The 17,640-nt window shown below is 33.8% G+C and overlaps 2 protein-coding genes across 4 annotated transcripts in view; one reads left to right on the top strand and one right to left on the bottom strand.

The window, feature by feature from the left end:
- Window positions 1-17,640, top strand: part of Prestin (solute carrier family 26 member prestin) — a 157,519-nt gene that overhangs the window by 47,279 nt on the left and 92,600 nt on the right. Inside the window, exon 2 of the mRNA XM_085950791.1 lies at window positions 15,030-15,196. Coding sequence (XP_085806917.1) covers window positions 15,156-15,196 — 41 coding nt within the window. The 5' untranslated portion in view covers window positions 15,030-15,155. The remainder of the gene's footprint in view (window positions 1-15,029; window positions 15,197-17,640) is intronic.
- On the bottom strand, window positions 3,659-16,954 carry LOC147069397 (mitochondrial fission process protein 1). 3 transcript variants are annotated; one of them, XR_015071209.1, is made up of 5 exons: window positions 16,690-16,938; window positions 15,013-15,140; window positions 12,431-12,528; window positions 9,245-10,090; window positions 3,659-4,667 (listed from the first exon to the last, which is right to left on the bottom strand). XR_015071209.1 is itself a non-coding variant. In XM_085950798.1 (4 exons), the coding sequence occupies exons 1-4, from the start codon at window positions 16,733-16,735 to the stop codon at window positions 9,922-9,924; spliced, it is 441 nt and encodes a 146-aa protein (XP_085806924.1). In that variant the 5' UTR covers window positions 16,736-16,954; the 3' UTR covers window positions 8,134-9,921. The 3 variants fall into 3 exon arrangements, 1 of the variants encoding a protein (XP_085806924.1); XR_015071210.1 differs by having other exon boundaries at window positions 3,659-4,585; window positions 9,304-10,090; XM_085950798.1 differs by lacking the exon at window positions 3,659-4,667 and having other exon boundaries at window positions 8,134-10,090; window positions 16,690-16,954.

Genomic DNA, 17,640 nt, shown 5'->3' with positions numbered 1-17,640 from the left:
CGAAATTTCCCAAATATTATTTTTTTACTGTTTGAGTAGATCGGGCAGGAAAAAAATTAAAAGAGTTCAAAATTATAAGTTATTTAGTTCTTTAGTATTATTACAATAATACCTACTTAGTTTGGTTCTTTACGAACAAATTGACGCCAAAATTTCTCGGATCAGATGAGGCATCCTCTCGCTACAGTCAGTGACGTCCCTAGACAAAATGCCGCCCCCAGGCAGTGCCAACATGCTTTTTTATAAAGTACTCTTTATCATCCTTTCATGACTCCAATATCTAAGAAACGTGTTGTATGGATACATTAATATCAAGATATGTGCCACTAAATTTAATTTAAATGCCGTATCTGCTTCAATAGACAATATTGCGAGACTACGGTTTCAGGTACGTACATTTAAAATACACTTGACAACTTCCAAAACTCGCAAATATATTTGGATAAATTCTAAATTAGGCATGCACGTGTCATTGCTGTTCACCAAGAACGTGACGTCCAAGGACAGCGGAAGTAAACTAGACATCGCGAACCCGACAAAAAGTACTGTTAAAACATTTATAGTACCTACCTAATTAATACATTTTGTTTTCAACCAGTGAGTTGAATTTTTTAATGGAAAGATATTTCCGTTATTACTAAGTTTATGTAGCTATTTCTATATATACCTAATGATTCATCTCGATTTGCCGCCCCCAAGCGACGCTCAATCTGCCTACCCCCACGGGACGTCACTGCATCCTCTCGCTACAGTGGTTTCAAGCATTGAAAAATGATTGTAAATAGATTAAAATCAGTGGTTCGCGACACGGCTTACTCCGCCGCAATATTTCTATGTGTGACGCATAAAACCTTAGGACCGATCTATGCAATTTAAACTAATTATAATGGTTATTCTTGAAGAGTTCCTATCTGCCTGTTATTATTATAGCTACAATGCGATCTGTCATTTATGTATGAATTTCGTCGTTTCCGTTTGCGCATTGATAAATATTATTGGTAAAAATATTATTAAAAACCGAAGAAAATGTGCATTTTTATAATTTTATAATATATATTTAGAACATTTAGGTACTTACTTATTTGTAAAACTTTTTGTAAAAAAAATATTTTTTTAGAATTATATCTATTTTCGGTACAGTTTCGGTTATGAGGAATACAGCAGAAAACACATTTTGAAAATACCCGATATACTGGATTATTTGTTAGTTTGGGTTAGTTTAGGTTAGGTTGGGTTAGGTTAGGTTAGGTTTGGTTAGGTTAAACTAACAAATAATCCAGTATATCGGCTATTTTTAAAATGTGTTTGCCGCTGTATTCCTCATAACCGAACTGTAACCTATTTTTTCTCTGCAACATTACATTCGCGTGTCATGTAAAATCATCTCGCGTACCATAGGTTCGCCATCCCTGCTATAGCCTATCTGGATTCTATTTATTTATCTATTCTGTGATATTGACGGTGAATTGGTACCAACAATAATATATAGTCTACAGCCTATGCAAGTTTCATCAATATTATTAGCTAGCTAATATATTATTATGTAGAAATATAGATAAGGAAAAATACATATTATAACGTTATTTTTCATGAAATTCCGTGACGATTACACTGTTTTTTTTTTATATTATGGACGCATAGGTATGTTTTATTTTTAACACTCAAGGAAAATATTACGAACAATTTTATTCGAATTTGACTATAATAAAATATTATATACGTGGCAAAGAGGGCCTGTTGGACGAAGATAAACAATGAGTCTGCATTTCGTTTGCCTCATTACTAAGGATGGTGATCAATAAAATCACAAGGGTTGTCAATAATCTTTTTGTATCTAGAGCGATTATGCGCTGATCTTGTTGCTTCGGTTATTGTTAATTCATTTGCTTTCTTAATGGTGTCGATCCATCTGAAAGACGATCGCCCTTACAATTACAAACCGTCCACGCCACAAGGCTACTTGGATGTTTTTTTACCATGTGGACGAAGAATTGGAGGACGCCTGTCTTGCAGTAATGATGAGTAAATAAACAAAAAGAATATGTAATAAATAATAATTTATAGACCAGGGTATGCATTTCAGCGATGGATGACACATTTGTTTTATTCAATGATCCCACCAACCGGAAAACAACCATCTCGTACCATACCAGCGCATCTATTCTATACACAAGGCTGCTATCGAGGGTAGTTTATCACATTTATGTTTTGAGTATTATAATTATTGTTACAATAAGTTAACCGTCTGAGCTGTCAAAACTGTCTATCTCGCTGTCTAAGGTTTTTCAACATTGTCAAACCCTTTCTACCGACATATTATTATTAAATTCAGATTGAATAAAAAATAACAATTAGATCATCGCCAGTTTGGCTGCATTTAGTTCCTACTATAATGGATAAAAAATTTAATGTAAGTAACACAAAACATTTGCTAATAATTTTCCACAATAAAATTCGTGATTTTTTTTTACTGCTGACATTATTTTTAGATATTAAATATTTTTATCATTGCAATATTTCATTGACACCGACTGTCATCTGTTGATTTTATTTGAAACTGAATATTAGCTAATAAACAAACCGAATTCGCTTTTAATATACATAGATGTCATTAATGGTTAATTGAGAAACTTATAATATTATCAATCAGATTGAAGGAAAGGCGTTCAAAAGTAAATCAATTTCAAAATTGTATAAATTCTACATACCTAATCATAGTTTTCAATATTCCATAGAAAATATTTTTACCGTTGTAAGGAGTTGTTCTCAAATTATATTTTTACTATTTTTTTTTTCGACCAGTCCGATCCTAATAAGATCATATCGTCGGTCCCTATTAAAAAAGTCGGATCTGAAATTTTGTCATTTTCGGATTATTACGTAAAAGTTATTTAAACACTTTAAACATTTATACCACAATCAGTTTTTTTTGTTTTAAAAAATTTCGAGATATTCAAGTTAAAAATGACGGATCTACCGAGTGTCCGAATAACAATGTCGGTTCTTACCAACCGACATTGTTGGCTGGGCGTGGGTGAGCAAGATGCGTCGGATCTGACAGTTGCTGCTATGTTCACCGGATAGACGGATGTTTTTATAAACGTTTAGAAAAGTTTCTATAACCCGTATTTTTATTCATTATGGCAAGCAATAGGTCACAAAGGATATTTGATGAAACATCTTTGATTGCTCGTACTGAAAAATAGCATTTTGCAGATCCGACTTTTTTAATAGGGACCGACGATATTAGGGGCCTCCACAGAGTGGAGGTTTGTATCAACAGATTTGTTTTCACAAGAAATGGATGTCAGCCACTTGCTCAATCTAATATGTCCATACTCTGACTCATACACAAATCGAAAGACAATATGTGTACTTGCCAGACCCAAGATTCGAACCTGAGAAAACGACGCTATAGACTAAAGCTGAAGCCGCGCGGCCACCGTGGGTATTTTTGGACTTATCAACATAGTCACACCATACACAGATATTATAATATATTATGTGGCATTGACTGCCTCACTTGCTGGAATATCATAGCGAAAGATGTCTGAGACTGCTCTCGCGCGATGCATAATTTCCAGGCCTATATTCCAAACACAATTTCCTACATACACAAACAATCAAATGGCACATGGGTTATAATTAAAAACATTGATATCAACAACGAATACAGGTTTTATTCAAAATAAACATTTTTGGAATATACAAAACTTATATATCGGTATAGGTACAGAATAATTGATTCTATAATATAATTACAAGATAAAAAGAACTTTTTATATACAACGTTTTTAAATTTTCTGTTGAATTATTATGCTCAATATGCTCAAACTTGTACTTGATATGAAGTAAATAAAAAACAAACAAAAATAGAATACTAAAATTTCATTTTGATTTCCATAGTAACGCACGTATATATTAATAATTTAGTTGCTAGGACCACCCCCTTAGCAACCAATAATAGTCTTACTTTTTACGGATTTTTCTGAAACTTATCTGAAACAACTACCTAAAAATCGATTGCAAGATTTGTACTGGACAAACAACCACCGGACAAACAAGAATACGAGCTAATAAAAACGTTGTAATATAAAATAATTGATTAATTATTGTATGCAATTAATATTTCCTTATAGTTTTTTGGCTGTAAAAACATTAAAATAGTCTGTTATTAATTGGCATATGTATATTTATTGAATTGGCAATGTTTAAAACTTATACTAAGACACAATTCGACAATATTTTTACAATAATATTATGCAGGTAACAATTTTAATAGATTTCAACACTTGTGCATACAAATATATCAAATTTCAAAAAATTGAATATTTTAATAGGAAACAAGCGTCAACAATTATTGGTGCTATAATAAAAATAATTATTACTAAATCACAACGATAAATAATTAAAAGTTATTATGTGTTTATTTACATGGGTAAATGCCTCCTGTGAAAAATTGACACAAATGCCACATAATAATATCCGTGTATGGCGTGAATATTATGTGTAAGTCTAAGAACACCCATGATGACTGGCGCATTTAAGCATCGGCATATAGCGTCATGGGTCGCAGGTTCGAGTCCTGGGTCTGGCAAGTACACATATTGTTTTTCAATTTGTGTATGAGTGAGAGTATGTACCTACGTAATAGGTTGAACAAGTGGCTGACATCCGTTTCTTGTAAAAAGAAAATCTGTTAATACAAACCTCCACTCTGTGGAGGCCCATAATATATATATATAAATTTTTATTTCAATATTTGCCATGTCTTTCACATCTGTATGCTTTTGTCAACACCAACAGAAGTAATTAAAACCCATTCTCTGAACAGATTTATTTGTCTGTATACATTAAAAACTATTATGAATAAAGTATGTCAATAGTGCTTGAACTTGCTAAAAAAAGCTAAAATAGAACCTAAGATCTTTTGTAAGAGTTACCAATCTATATTATAATTTAATGTCTATGCATCAAGCTATCTTGCGAGGTCTAATAGTGCTTTTGTGAACTAATTAGTAAATAATTTAGGTGTGAGTCTTCGCTAATGAATTACCTACATTTAAAATTAAATATATATTAGGACATCTATGAATTTTATGACAAAGGTACAAAAAGATGACAAAGAAAAAACAAAATATTATATTGAGATTTATGGAAGAGTAGTTAAATAAGTGACAATCATAAAATGGTAATTGATTTTTAATTTATTCTATTATTGCAATAAATATTACTTTGTGATATAATAAAACAATGAAGGCAGGTACATTAAAAACACATTACAAATTTAAAACATTTACATTGTCAAAATTAGATAATTGGAGATTATTTTTGTAACATAAAATTTTAATTTTTAATTCATAACAATTTTTTATTCGGGATACTTAAAAAATAATAAATGGGAAATATAGCTGGTTGCAAACATCGTTAATTCAAATACCCATATATAATAATATAATTATGTAATTCGAGTGTTAATTTTTTATTTAAATCATTCACCAAATTCCCATACATCATAATTCGTAATTCATAATTCGCAAATGGAATTCTTTGAAATCCGAGTGTATTAGATATCGATTTTTGAACTACGAGGTTTTACTGTATTAGTAAAAAATTGATCTAAACTATTTCTAATGAAAATAAATCACTCTTCTATTTATATCTAGATGGTAATCATTTTCTATTCCATCATAAATCTAACCTTCAAATACATATGAAAAGAACTAAATCAATCTAAATTAATAGATTTTATGATATTAAGTATCCGATTATAAGCCGGCAGGTGTTATTATTTGATGAAATCCCTCTTCTTCAAATATATAATACTGTGGATAAAAAGAGCGTAATGCAACTAACAATATCCAGCAACAGAATACGAAACCGAAGATATAATAAAATTTTGTGACTATTTTTTTTATTCAACGAATAATTCACAAGATCTAAGACTGTTACATTCTTTTTGTTGAACATACATAATTTGAAAACACTTCTGAGAAAATATTTAAACAATAGAAAATATCTTTTTTGAAATTAATTAATACCTTCTTACTTTGATTTAAAATACAAAAGTCGATTGCCAATAGTAACTCAATTTAGAAAGCGCTTCAGAGAGTATTGTAAGAGCCATTATTTCACAATTAGATAAGATGCCTATAGCATTGTGGTCAATGAGCGATTGCGCGAATCCCGAGAGACGCAGGTTCAATTACTGCTGGGTGTCGTATTTTTTTCAAAAAAGATTTTTTCTATTGGTATACTTACATATATATGAATGTCCAAAATTATAAATACTTTTTAACTCTTTATGAGGGCAAGTTGTTTCGAAGGTCGTAAAGACCTTTTTGAGTAATTCATAGTTTTAATGCACTTTATATTGTTAAAATATCAATTTTTCTAAAAAATAAATTGTGTATAACTCGATATCTTATTATTTATTTATATCAAACTGAGCTTCAGTGTGGTCACAACACTGTAGGGTAAAGGACACAGCTCATTTCACATTTAACAACAAATTGTAACAATACGTTTTGCTTTTTAGCATCAACATTGGATTCGGTGACCCTTTTATTCAATTACATTTTTTTTTATAATGACTACAGTATGTTTAATACAATATCTTTAAATGTAATATTAAGGCTATACTTCAGCTGGGGCACAGTCTAAAACGATTGTGACTACGAGACGCGAAGATTGAGCAAACGACGCCTGCAGAACGAAATATAATTTGTCATATAAATCCAACATGCGTCCATTTAATGTTCTGTTTATTGTTCTATTAGTAACAATAATAATATATTCATTGACATGTTTTCTTTTTCAAGTAAATGGTAACGTTTTTAGTCATCTTTACACGATTTAAGAATTAATTCCCCTGACGCCATCACAAAACAAATTGACATGTTCAAAGCTCGCTTTCGCTCTCCGATTGGCAGCGAGTCCTAAATTTTGTCGCACCTATATTTGAAAATTATTTACCGTTTCACTGAAGTACGCTCTTAAGATATTAATGCTTTCTATACATTTTGCATAAAAGGCTAAAATCTCAATTCCATTGATTGAATATTTTCAGTATTTTTAGTATTTGATTTATAGAATGTTAACACCAATTGCGTCAAACGCAGGATTGTTTAATTTTTATACATGTTTATTATGTAATATTATAAAATTTTCTAAAATAAAGATAATAATATAAATACATTTTAATATCATGCTCAATTCAATACAGAAATAAGGCACGTGAAAAATTATTGCTATACGGCATTGCAACAGAGAACAACATCTTGTCATAAATTAAAATATCATGTAACCAATGAACATCACAATACATCATGCATCAGTAGCGAGGGCAGGGGGGGGGTGGAGGTAGGCTGTTAGGCTGTAGAATACAATTTCCAAATCGTGCCGGTTAGTTTTGTAAATTTCAATTATACCCTGCCTAAACAAAACCATAATAGTTTATGTATGCTATCGGCGATCCAACATAAATAGTGCACACTTATTTGTTTTTGTTGAATAAAGAATACATAAATTTATTACAGATGATGTTGGATAGTTTTTTTTAAAAATCATTAAGCCCTGCCTAAACCAAACCATAATCGATAAAAAATATTCTTCTACACATAAAATATCTAAAATTATGTATGGTTTAACCGTTTAACGGCATAATTTAAGATATTTTATAGATAAACGAATATTTTTTGACAATTATCTACTATGGCTTGAATAACGCAGGGTTTAATTGAAATTAAAAAAAAAGCACATTGTAGTCTGAGTTCAATGAATACAAGTACGTTTGACTGACAAAGTTTAGTGTGCACTATTTATTTTGAATCTTAACAGTCTACTTCCACCCTTCGCCACTGTCATACGTAGAGTTGGGTATTTTCCAAGAAAGTCTCAATCTAAAAATCCTAAGATCAGTGTAAAAAGAAATTCCAAAAAATATGATTTCTTAAAATTTAAATGAGAAGACAAACAAATAGACATTCAAAATATTACTTATTAAAATAGAATTTCAAAAAAAACAGACTGTCAATGGCTGCGTCTGACAATCGCGTACGCTTTTGAGACACAAAATTCCCTGATGTTGAAAAATTGCGCTCATTTTGAGTGGACATTGGCTTTTTTTTTTTTAATTGTGCTAAATGCCAGTCTTTGAACGTTTTGTGTTTTCTGTCCGCTTTTTTCTTATACATTTAGTTTGTTTTTAAAATCACACGATCGCACACTCGAGCTCAAATTTTGTTAAATTATTTCAATTAAAAAAAACCTTTTTTAAATTTGATAATAAATAAATCTCTCAATCTCGAGAAAAGATTCTCGAGACCCGGGATTTCTTGAAATGTTAAAAATTTCAATTCTCGAGACTCGGGATGGAAAATCTTGAAAATTTCTCAAGAATTCCCGTCGGGAAATTCCCGAAACCCAACGCTAGTCATACGTAGAATACATTTTATCTTTTATTTATCTCCTCATTACAATATTTTGTAAAGTAGGTAAAGTAATTTCTGCCAAAAATCGTATTCTACGTTAATAAAGTCACAAAATCATAACAAAGCAAACTTATTTGAAGACAGTATAGAAAAAATAGATTGGTCCTACTAAAATATCTAACAAGTCCGTGTTTAATTCCTGAAGATAAATCAATATTGATCAATGACAAATAATATATATTTCTCTGCCTTTATTTTCTCCTTTAACGGAACATAGACAAATCAATATACTGTACATCAATGCGCTGAAAGATGGTAGCTATAAACTTATGTTTATAACCGGCCGTCAGTTTTGGCGTTTACTTATTTCATAATTAAAATATGTTAATTACCGTGTTCGCTCCTAAGCCTTTTTTATGACGAATGGTTGTTAACCATTCATCCAACCCATTGATCCCTTGCACTGGATCGAAAACACATGAAAACAACATGCGTTTCTTTTATCCAGCAGCGTGATCGAAGCCTGTTAACCAACTCAGCTACAGTGGGTGTACCTATTATCTCCGTATAGCATACCTGCGCATATATTCTATACAGAAGGTGGCTTTTGGTTGCTATTGGCGGCTATCGAGGGTAATTTATTATATTTTTGTATTGAGGTTAGCTTATTGCAACAATTATAATTATTCTTCTTCTTTCGACTGATCTTAATAAGATCATATGAGCCTCCACAGGGTGGAGGTTTGTATTACAAGTTTTTGTTTTTACGAGAAATAGATGTCAGCCACTTGCTCAACCTATTAGGTCCATACTCTGACTCATAAACAAATTGAAAAACAATATGTGTACTTGCCAGACCCAGGATTCGAACCTGGGACTCACGACGTTACATATATAGGCCGACGCTTAAGCCGCAATACATAAATATGATAAACTAACTTTGATAGCCGCCTATAACGGGCGATATCAGCCTTGTGTATAGAATAGATGCGCTGATTTTATTATGATTTTTCATTTAAACATTCTAAATAACGGTTGTATTTCGATATATTTAGTTAAATAAATGTCATTTCAAAAGCAATTATAACCAAATTTGTTCAATGTAAATGCTTTAGTTTTGTGACAACTCAAACATGTCTCGTGTTCGATTTCGTCAATGTATGTAGTATTTAATAAAACTATATCATCCGTTCATCACAAATTCAAATGTCACAGTTTATCTTGGCAGTAAATGCATATTTATGTTGAAATGCTTGCGGTTTTTGACAGATGCAGTCGATAACAGTTCTGAACTGAATTCTGAAGTTTGCTACAAACGAATCTGCAGTTTGGCAACTAATTTAATCATTAGTCATTGTAAGCTCTTTTCAGCTACACTCCCATATTTAGGTACCGTCTCCATTAAGAATGTATCCTTAAACCACTTTGCAACGCGCAAACAATATTAAAATATTTCTCAGCAATTAAACCAGGACTTGCGTTGTTTAGATTAAAACATCTTCCTGTAGGTGACGTCCATTAGCTTGTGCACGGCTTTGTCGATTGGTTCGATAATGACAGGAATAGACAGCAATCCAACGACTGTCCCGGCTAACTTCAGCTGCTTGCCGGGGAGTTTCGTGCTTTTGTCCAACATGTATCTGGTGCCGGCACATATCCTAGAAAGCAACAACACTATAATTAAAAGACTAATAGAGATACTTTGACTAACATAGGGTCGTTTAAATATAGAGTAGGTACTAGTGGCGAAGGGTGGAGGTAGGCTGTTAAAATTTGCCATAAATAGTGCACACTTAACTTTGTCAGTCAAACGTATATGTTTTTATTGAAATAAGACTACAATTTACAGATGGTATTGGTTAGTTTTCAAAATTCAATTAAACCCTGCGAAAACCAAGCTATTGAGATACCCGGGGTTCCAGCGGCTAGCTCAGGTGTCCATCGAACCCCGGATTCACAAAAAAAGATATTTTAAATTGAGGAGAAATTAAATGAAACCATGTCTGTCTCGTGCGTAACTTAGTATTATCTTATATTTTACATTTTCTTTACACGTTTACATATTTTCAGGTGTCCATCGAACCCCGGATTCACAAAAAAAGATATTTTAAATTGAGGAGAAATTAAATGAAACCATGTCTGTCTCGTGCGTAACTTAGTATTATCTTATATTTTACATTTTCTTTACACGTTTACATATTTTGTTTTAACAATAAGTTTCGCAGGTCCGTACATGTTGGAAAAGGGACGCTCACTAACTCTTTTTTCTTTTTCCAAATTTCGCGTACCCACGCCGTCCAGCAAAAAGGACTCTCGTGATTGGCCAAATTTTATCACGTGATGTTTTTGATTTGACGAATCACGAGGACCACCCCGGCGCAGGCGCGTGGAAATTTGAACGTTGCCGGCAAGCGTGGCAAAATTTATTATATATGAATAAGTACTTATATTTAATCTTAAAATTATCTCTTTCATCCATCATCATTTATACTTTAAAATCTATCTTAATTACACCTCCGCCCAGTAAGTGATTTTCACGCACCGGACGAAGGCCTTTACTCATGAATAAAAAAAATAAAAAAATTACGTAGTTGAGCAAGGAATCAGATTAGATGTTTTATGAAGCCGTTTCTAGAGGTCAGGGTTACGTTTCGGCTTATGACTACTAAATGATTATTTTACACCGGGAGAAGCCCGCCTGTAACAGGGGTGTATCACCATAATAGATAATAGTCAAAAAATACTCATCTATCTATATATGCTATTATGGTTTGGTTTAGGCAGGGTTTAATTTATTTTTATAAACTAACCAATACTATCTGTAAATTGTAGTCTTATTTCAATAAAAACATACACGTTTGACTGACTAAGTTTAAGGTGCACTATTTATGGTGGATCTTAACAGCCTACCTCCACCCTTCGCCACTGGTAGGTACTTAACCTTTTCTATGCCTCTCAATATTACTATGGCAGTATCTGACAGGCGGCAGATTTTTAACGACACACGTTAAATGTAGAACGAAGTTTTACTAAAATCGTTGTAATACCACCAATAATTTGTGGCTTAGTATTTCGTAATTATTCAAATTAATAGTAATTAATAGTCACTGTGTGTTTAATTTTTTTAGATTATGCAAATCAATCGACAGTGGCAAGTAATTTGAGTTTAAAGTTGAACGAGATAACTCGTGAAATTTGTATGTGCGGCCTGTCGATCACGGCCTCATAGAGCGAGAAAACTCGCTGAAGGCATAGAACCGGTTAAGATCAACGCGGCTTTTGAATCTTATTTCCCACAGTGAGGATTTTATCTATAGCACATACATACACAAAACACTGGAAAGTTATAATTAACGTCTTCAATAATTATTGACGTGAGTCAGAGCACCAGACGTTAATCATGGATGATCGAATGGGTACCTGTGGGAATGGGTAACTGTGGTTCACCCCTGTACGTGCTTTTGAAGGTGGTCGATAGCGTAGGGAAGCGATAGGATTTTGATTCATTACGTGATGCTGACAGTCAGAAAGCTAGCAGTAGGGTAAGGGAGACCGAAGCTAAGGAAAAAAAATATTGGCCATTGTTTCCGAAGAAACGAACTTGCCGCGGTGCCTGTTTAAAACTAAACATTTGCCTGACATATTTTTGATGCACTGTTTTCGGCTTGACGGCAAGTAAAGCACTGCTCTTACTGGAAATTTTGCCGGAAGAGATCTCACACGTTCCTTGATCTAGGATCTTTTTGTGTGCGAGATGTGGATTATCATGAACTTCAGATAGCATCAAGATTTACAAAACGTTTTCGTTTCGCAACGCCCTAAAATGTATATTCTGAACAGACAATTCCATTCAGAATCAGATTTGACACCGGGCTTGAGATTGATATTAGCAAGACCTGGCAAGCGGCAGGGATTCTTGAAGGTGCTGTCCAGTGTCCATATGTTGTAACTTAAGAGCAAACGTGGACTAAAAGAAAGACGAATGATGCGTTGCTTACCGATTAATGGTGAATCCAGGAATAATAACCGAGGCAAACATTTGCCATAATAATGTATCTCCAGCGGCTACAGCCATACTTTTGTTAGATCCAGTGGCCTGAAAATAGAATAGAAAATGATAAAATTTTGATATAATAAGGTGGTTCACACATACAGAACCAATGCAACATCAATGTCAAAATTACAAAACTAAAATTCCAAATTCAATAATTGTTGACAGTCAGTCAAGTGATCTCTCACACAATGCAGCATTACACACCATTAGTCATAATATATCGTAAGCAAAAGTTAAATTGTATTACAGGATTTTTTAGCATTTCCTTTTTACCGGTTCTATGCCGTCAGCGAGTTATCTCGCTCTATGGGGCGTGATCTCAGGCCACTGTCACACCCCCGAATTGTCCCCATTTGGTGATATCTCCTCAGGGGGTCTAGAGAGGCCGGAATCATTTTCGAGCTGACTCATAGTAATGGTTGATTCCAATAAAATAAAAATACCCAGCAACGCTGTTCGTCCGAACGCCAAAAAAAGGTTGCATTTTTGTACACCGCTTTTGTAGTTGGAGGTCGCTTGCAATACATATACATCTCGCCCTCCGTAAAATTGACAAAAATGTAATAATCAAAAGTAGGAGTCAAATAAAAATCGCCGTTTTCGACCATTCCGAGGTGTTTATTTGTTCACAAGTTCCAATTAACAAACGATGACCGGCGACCAGCATACTGAGCGAAGAAAGAGAATCTTTTTCAATCTCACACTTGACGGGAGATGACACTACACATACAAATTTAACGAGTTATCTCGGCCGACTTTAAACTCAAATTACTAGCCACTGTCCATTGATTTGCATAATCTAAAAAATTAAACACACAGTGACATCTGTTTGAATTATTATTATGATATATTAAGCCACAAATTATTGGTATTACAGCAATTGTAGTAAGAGCTTCGCTCTACATTCAACGTATGTCGTTAAAAATCTGCGGCCCGTCAGATACTGCCATAGTAACATCGTGAGGCATAGAAAAGGTTAATTTTACGGATGCATAAAATGAAAAATCTACAGATGTAATTAACTCATTTACATGGTTCAAATTCTGTCACTCACTTCAGACTGTATTATCAAACTTTGTATGTGTAGTGAAAAAGGGTTTAAAAATAGTGATTACTTGATGAACCTAGTCCAGACCAATACGCATATATACCGCATACAAATTGTACAATGGTTTGTAAATTTTTACCGCAACACAAACGCATGTGCACAATAATTTGTTTGAAACTCAACGCAAATCCACATCGTAAATATTATAAACTAATTTAAACAGTACACATTGTATATTATATTTGTATGATTTAATGAAGTTTTTAATTGAAATGGAATTTATGTTGTAGATCTCCATTATAATGATTTTAAATCAATTGAATTGCGTCATAAAAAAAAACATTCTACAAACACTATGTGTTACAAACAATTTACGCCCAAATATAGTCACATTTGGTTTTTCGTCAGTTCATTAAAAACAAGGTGTTTTTCATACGCAGCGGAATACAAAAATGACATGTCATTTCTATAATAACTAATATATTTTTTTTAAATGTTTGTAAACCATTTTTATACAATGTTTATTTGTCGGTCTGGGCTAGGCATTATTGTTCGACGATATCATGAGTAGATAGGTATTTTTTTGAATCATCATCAGCCGGGGTCAATCCACTGCTGGATGAAGGCCTCCCCAAGCTTTCTCCAACTTTCTCGGTCCTGTGTCGTTCGCTGCCACGTATTTCCGCCGAACTTTACCAGTTCGTCAATCCAGCGGCTTTTAGGGCGACCCTGTGGCCGTTTCGTACCCCTTGGGTACCACTGGATGACAGCATTTGTCCAGCGGCCGTCCTTTCGGCGAGCAATGTGCCCCGCCCATCTCCATTTCAGCTGTTTGGCAACGTCTATTACATCGCGTACTCTTGTCTGCTTCCTAACCCATTCGTTCCTCTTACGGTCCTTTCGCGTGATGCCCAACATGCACCTCTCCATGCCTCGCTGTGTGACTCTTAGCCTTTGGACATCTCTCGTGTTGAGGGTCCACGTCTCGCAGCCATACGTGAGCACGGGTAGCACACATTGGTTGAACACCCTACGCTTAAGATATAATGGTAGGTCACTCTTGAAGATAATATTCAGACGTCCGAAAGCACTCCATCCCAGCTTTGTTCTTCGAGCAATTTCATCGTGCATGCTTCCGTCTATGGACACCTGCTGTCCGAGATAGACGTAGCTGCTGACTTGCTCGAGTTGGGTGCCAGAAATACAGATAATCGCAGGGTCCGAAAAACAGTTCCTCATCACTTTTGTCTTTGAGACATTTATCTTTAGACCGACCGTTTGACTGACATCCGCGAGTTCTTGCATTCTACCTTGAAGGTCTTTCGGGTCTTGTGAGAGTATTGTGAGAGTTTTTTTGAATAAGCTTGTGAATTTCTCCGGAGTGACAGTCAATAAATTATTCATATACGTAAAAGTTCTGCCTGTGTAAATATTCTTATGATCCTGTAATAATACTCGAAAAATATAAACCGTTGTACCTTTTTTGCTTTCCTAGCCTTGTCCACGGTGTCGGCCAGTACGTATGTGCACGCCACGGCATAGCTGAGGTGGACATAGCGGTCCGGTATCACCTTCCTGAAGGCCTCCCCGATCTCGTTGGAGTAACCTGAAAACAGGCGCAATGGATCTCTTCAGCGACGCTTACATCAAGCGGGACGAAGTGTGAGTACATATTTCAATTATCATTGGTTCCATTATATTTAAACCAAAGAGTTTGGACTACAGGTAGAGTATACGCTTCATAACATTGCACTCCGGCTCTAGGATGAAAATGAAGTAATTTATTCTAAATATATTTTTTTCACATATATTATCTATTTATTTACCTATTACTACATATTATATTAATACAAGTGAATATATTTGATCTATGCGAGGTAATCAGACAAAGAGGCGTCACTGTAGTGCAAAGTTATAAAACTGCAAAGTTATAAAATGTATACTCTAACTCAGCGTTGATCACGGGAGATACGTATTGAAGACAATCGCAAAGAACGGGGGATTTAAAAAAAAAATAATATAAAAACACTTTATCAACAAAATAAGCATTTCATATTCATATTGCATCCATAGATAATAATTTGAACAGAACCCAACAAGCAGACCATAGATAATAGACGTAAACACCAGAGGTAGATAATAATTTAATAGAAAATCTAGAGAAAACCATTAAAAACAAAAAACACGCGATTTTGACGTGAGTCGAAAATGTGTAGGCCTGTAGAAAATAGAAAAAAAGATCACTGACTAGTGCGGTTCGTGATGTAGCGTGATACGCGTGAGGTGACCTCATTGTTGTTCTTGTGATTTCGGCAGATTTTGCTAACTGACAATATTCGTTTAAAGATTCAAAATTTGCTACAGGATGGGAGCATTAGTCTGATAACATTTTAAATACCAATAAAAACGCATTACACACTTTTTCCCCGTAGCGGCAGCTTACTGTGATAGCATGTAACGTGATGATAATATATTTGAGGCATAAATGGTAACATGAAAAATAATTACCAATCTATGAATGCATCTATCTATCTGTAATCATTTTATATTAATTTAAAAAAATGCAAACCATTTCAAGAAAAATAAAAACATATTTTGGAGAACTTGAATACATACTTACACAGTATACACACAGATGTCACTATGCAACAATCTATTCAAAAATCATTTTAATTGTGATTAGATTACATACCTATTTATTTACGAAATAATATAAAAAATATTGAATTTTAATCAATAAAATAGCAAATAGATTTTTCTAACATTTAAATATCTAAAGCATGATGTAATTATTGAATCATTACGCCCACATTACGTCATAAACAAAAATGTAAACAATTAGCTAATTTTTAGAGACGTACACAACTATTATATTTAATATAATATCCGACTGATAATAAAAGAGGTCAAATGGTAATTGGTTATTACTTATTATTATCTAACATTTCACGATTATTTAAATCGTATTTCTTCGTTATGTAAGTGACATAATTATTTTTTTTAGGTTAGATTTGTCATCTGTCAAATAAACATATAAACATGACCGAGTCATCGCCCATAGATATCACGCAAATTTTCTTCGCTTATCGGAATCTTATTAGAAGCTCGTTAGAAATTTGAAAATGGAACAGAGTAATGAAACAAATGCTACCAACCTAAATATCTATACGGCGGGTCCCTGTAAAAGTCTTTTTCTGCCATGTTTTGGCGGGACGACGGGTAAAATGGTAAAAATGTATAAAATCACCACAAAAAGCGCACTGACATTGGAGATTCGCCCGTGATATCGCGAGCGGACGTACGAAATCAAATATTAAACATAACCGAATGGCGGAATTCTCTGTTGCATAGGCAAATCCGCGCAAAAACAACGTCACTCCGTCGACTCAATGTCGGCCATGATTGTTTTTATTTGTGGGTGACCTTGATCAGCTGATTTTAGTAGCGCGCTAGAAAACAGAAAGCGCTAGGAAGTTAATTTTCTTTTCAAAATAACACTATTCATAAACACACGGAAATGTTTTGAATTTCAATGGTTGCACTTAGTACCTGCATTTTCTACATTATTATGCGTTGAATATTTCAATGCCACATGCCTATTTCTCATGGTAATGCAATCGAACTTAACATACATTCAATGAAATAATTCTTTTATATAAATTCCAGGAATGGATAAAAAAAATCACCAGTGTGATTTGTCAATTCTTAAAAGAGACACTCAAATTCATATTATCTGACGTAAGCTGTTGTGAAACAAAATTGTCAATCGTCAATCCACACATAAATATTATTTTGTATCGGCTTAATGATTACTAACTTTCTTCAATATCACAGTGATTAAATAATAGTTTTTTTATAAACCTGAAAATCTGTGTGCTCGTCTTTTGTCTTGGTAATACGGGATGCAAACCACATCCTCTGGGAATGTTCTAAAATGTGTACGGAAAGGGAAGAGCTGCTCAAGTCGGTTCAACCAGCTGTAGGGACCATCGGACCGCCCGACCTGGTCATACTGCCAACGTGAAGATCTCTTCACTTAGAATGTCCGGCAGTTTTTTGTTAGCTTTTGTTACTTACTACAATTTTTAATAAGTGCCCATCTCTCC

The sequence above is a fragment of the Rhyacophila brunnea genome, unplaced genomic scaffold (genome assembly GCF_057557595.1).
Source record: "Rhyacophila brunnea isolate RB1 unplaced genomic scaffold, BYU_Rbru_1.0 scaffold_23, whole genome shotgun sequence".
Classification (NCBI taxonomy): domain Eukaryota; kingdom Metazoa; phylum Arthropoda; class Insecta; order Trichoptera; family Rhyacophilidae; genus Rhyacophila; species Rhyacophila brunnea.
Note: the sequence above shows the minus strand (reverse complement) of the source record. Positions and strands in the feature narration are given on the sequence as shown.

What these genes read in the sequence shown, in the direction of transcription:
- LOC147069397 (XM_085950798.1), bottom strand. Translation starts at nt 16,735, where the DNA reads ATGGCAGAAAAAGACTTTTACAGGGACCCGCCGTATAGATATTTAG. An exon ending in AGGCTAGGAAAGCAAAAAAG is followed by an intron (nt 12,529 to 15,012) that starts GTACAACGGTTT and finishes TTCTATTTTCAG; the next exon opens with GCCACTGGATCTAACAAAAG. An exon ending in CCTGGATTCACCATTAATCG is followed by an intron (nt 10,091 to 12,430) that starts GTAAGCAACGCA and finishes GTTGCTTTCTAG; the next exon opens with GATATGTGCCGGCACCAGAT.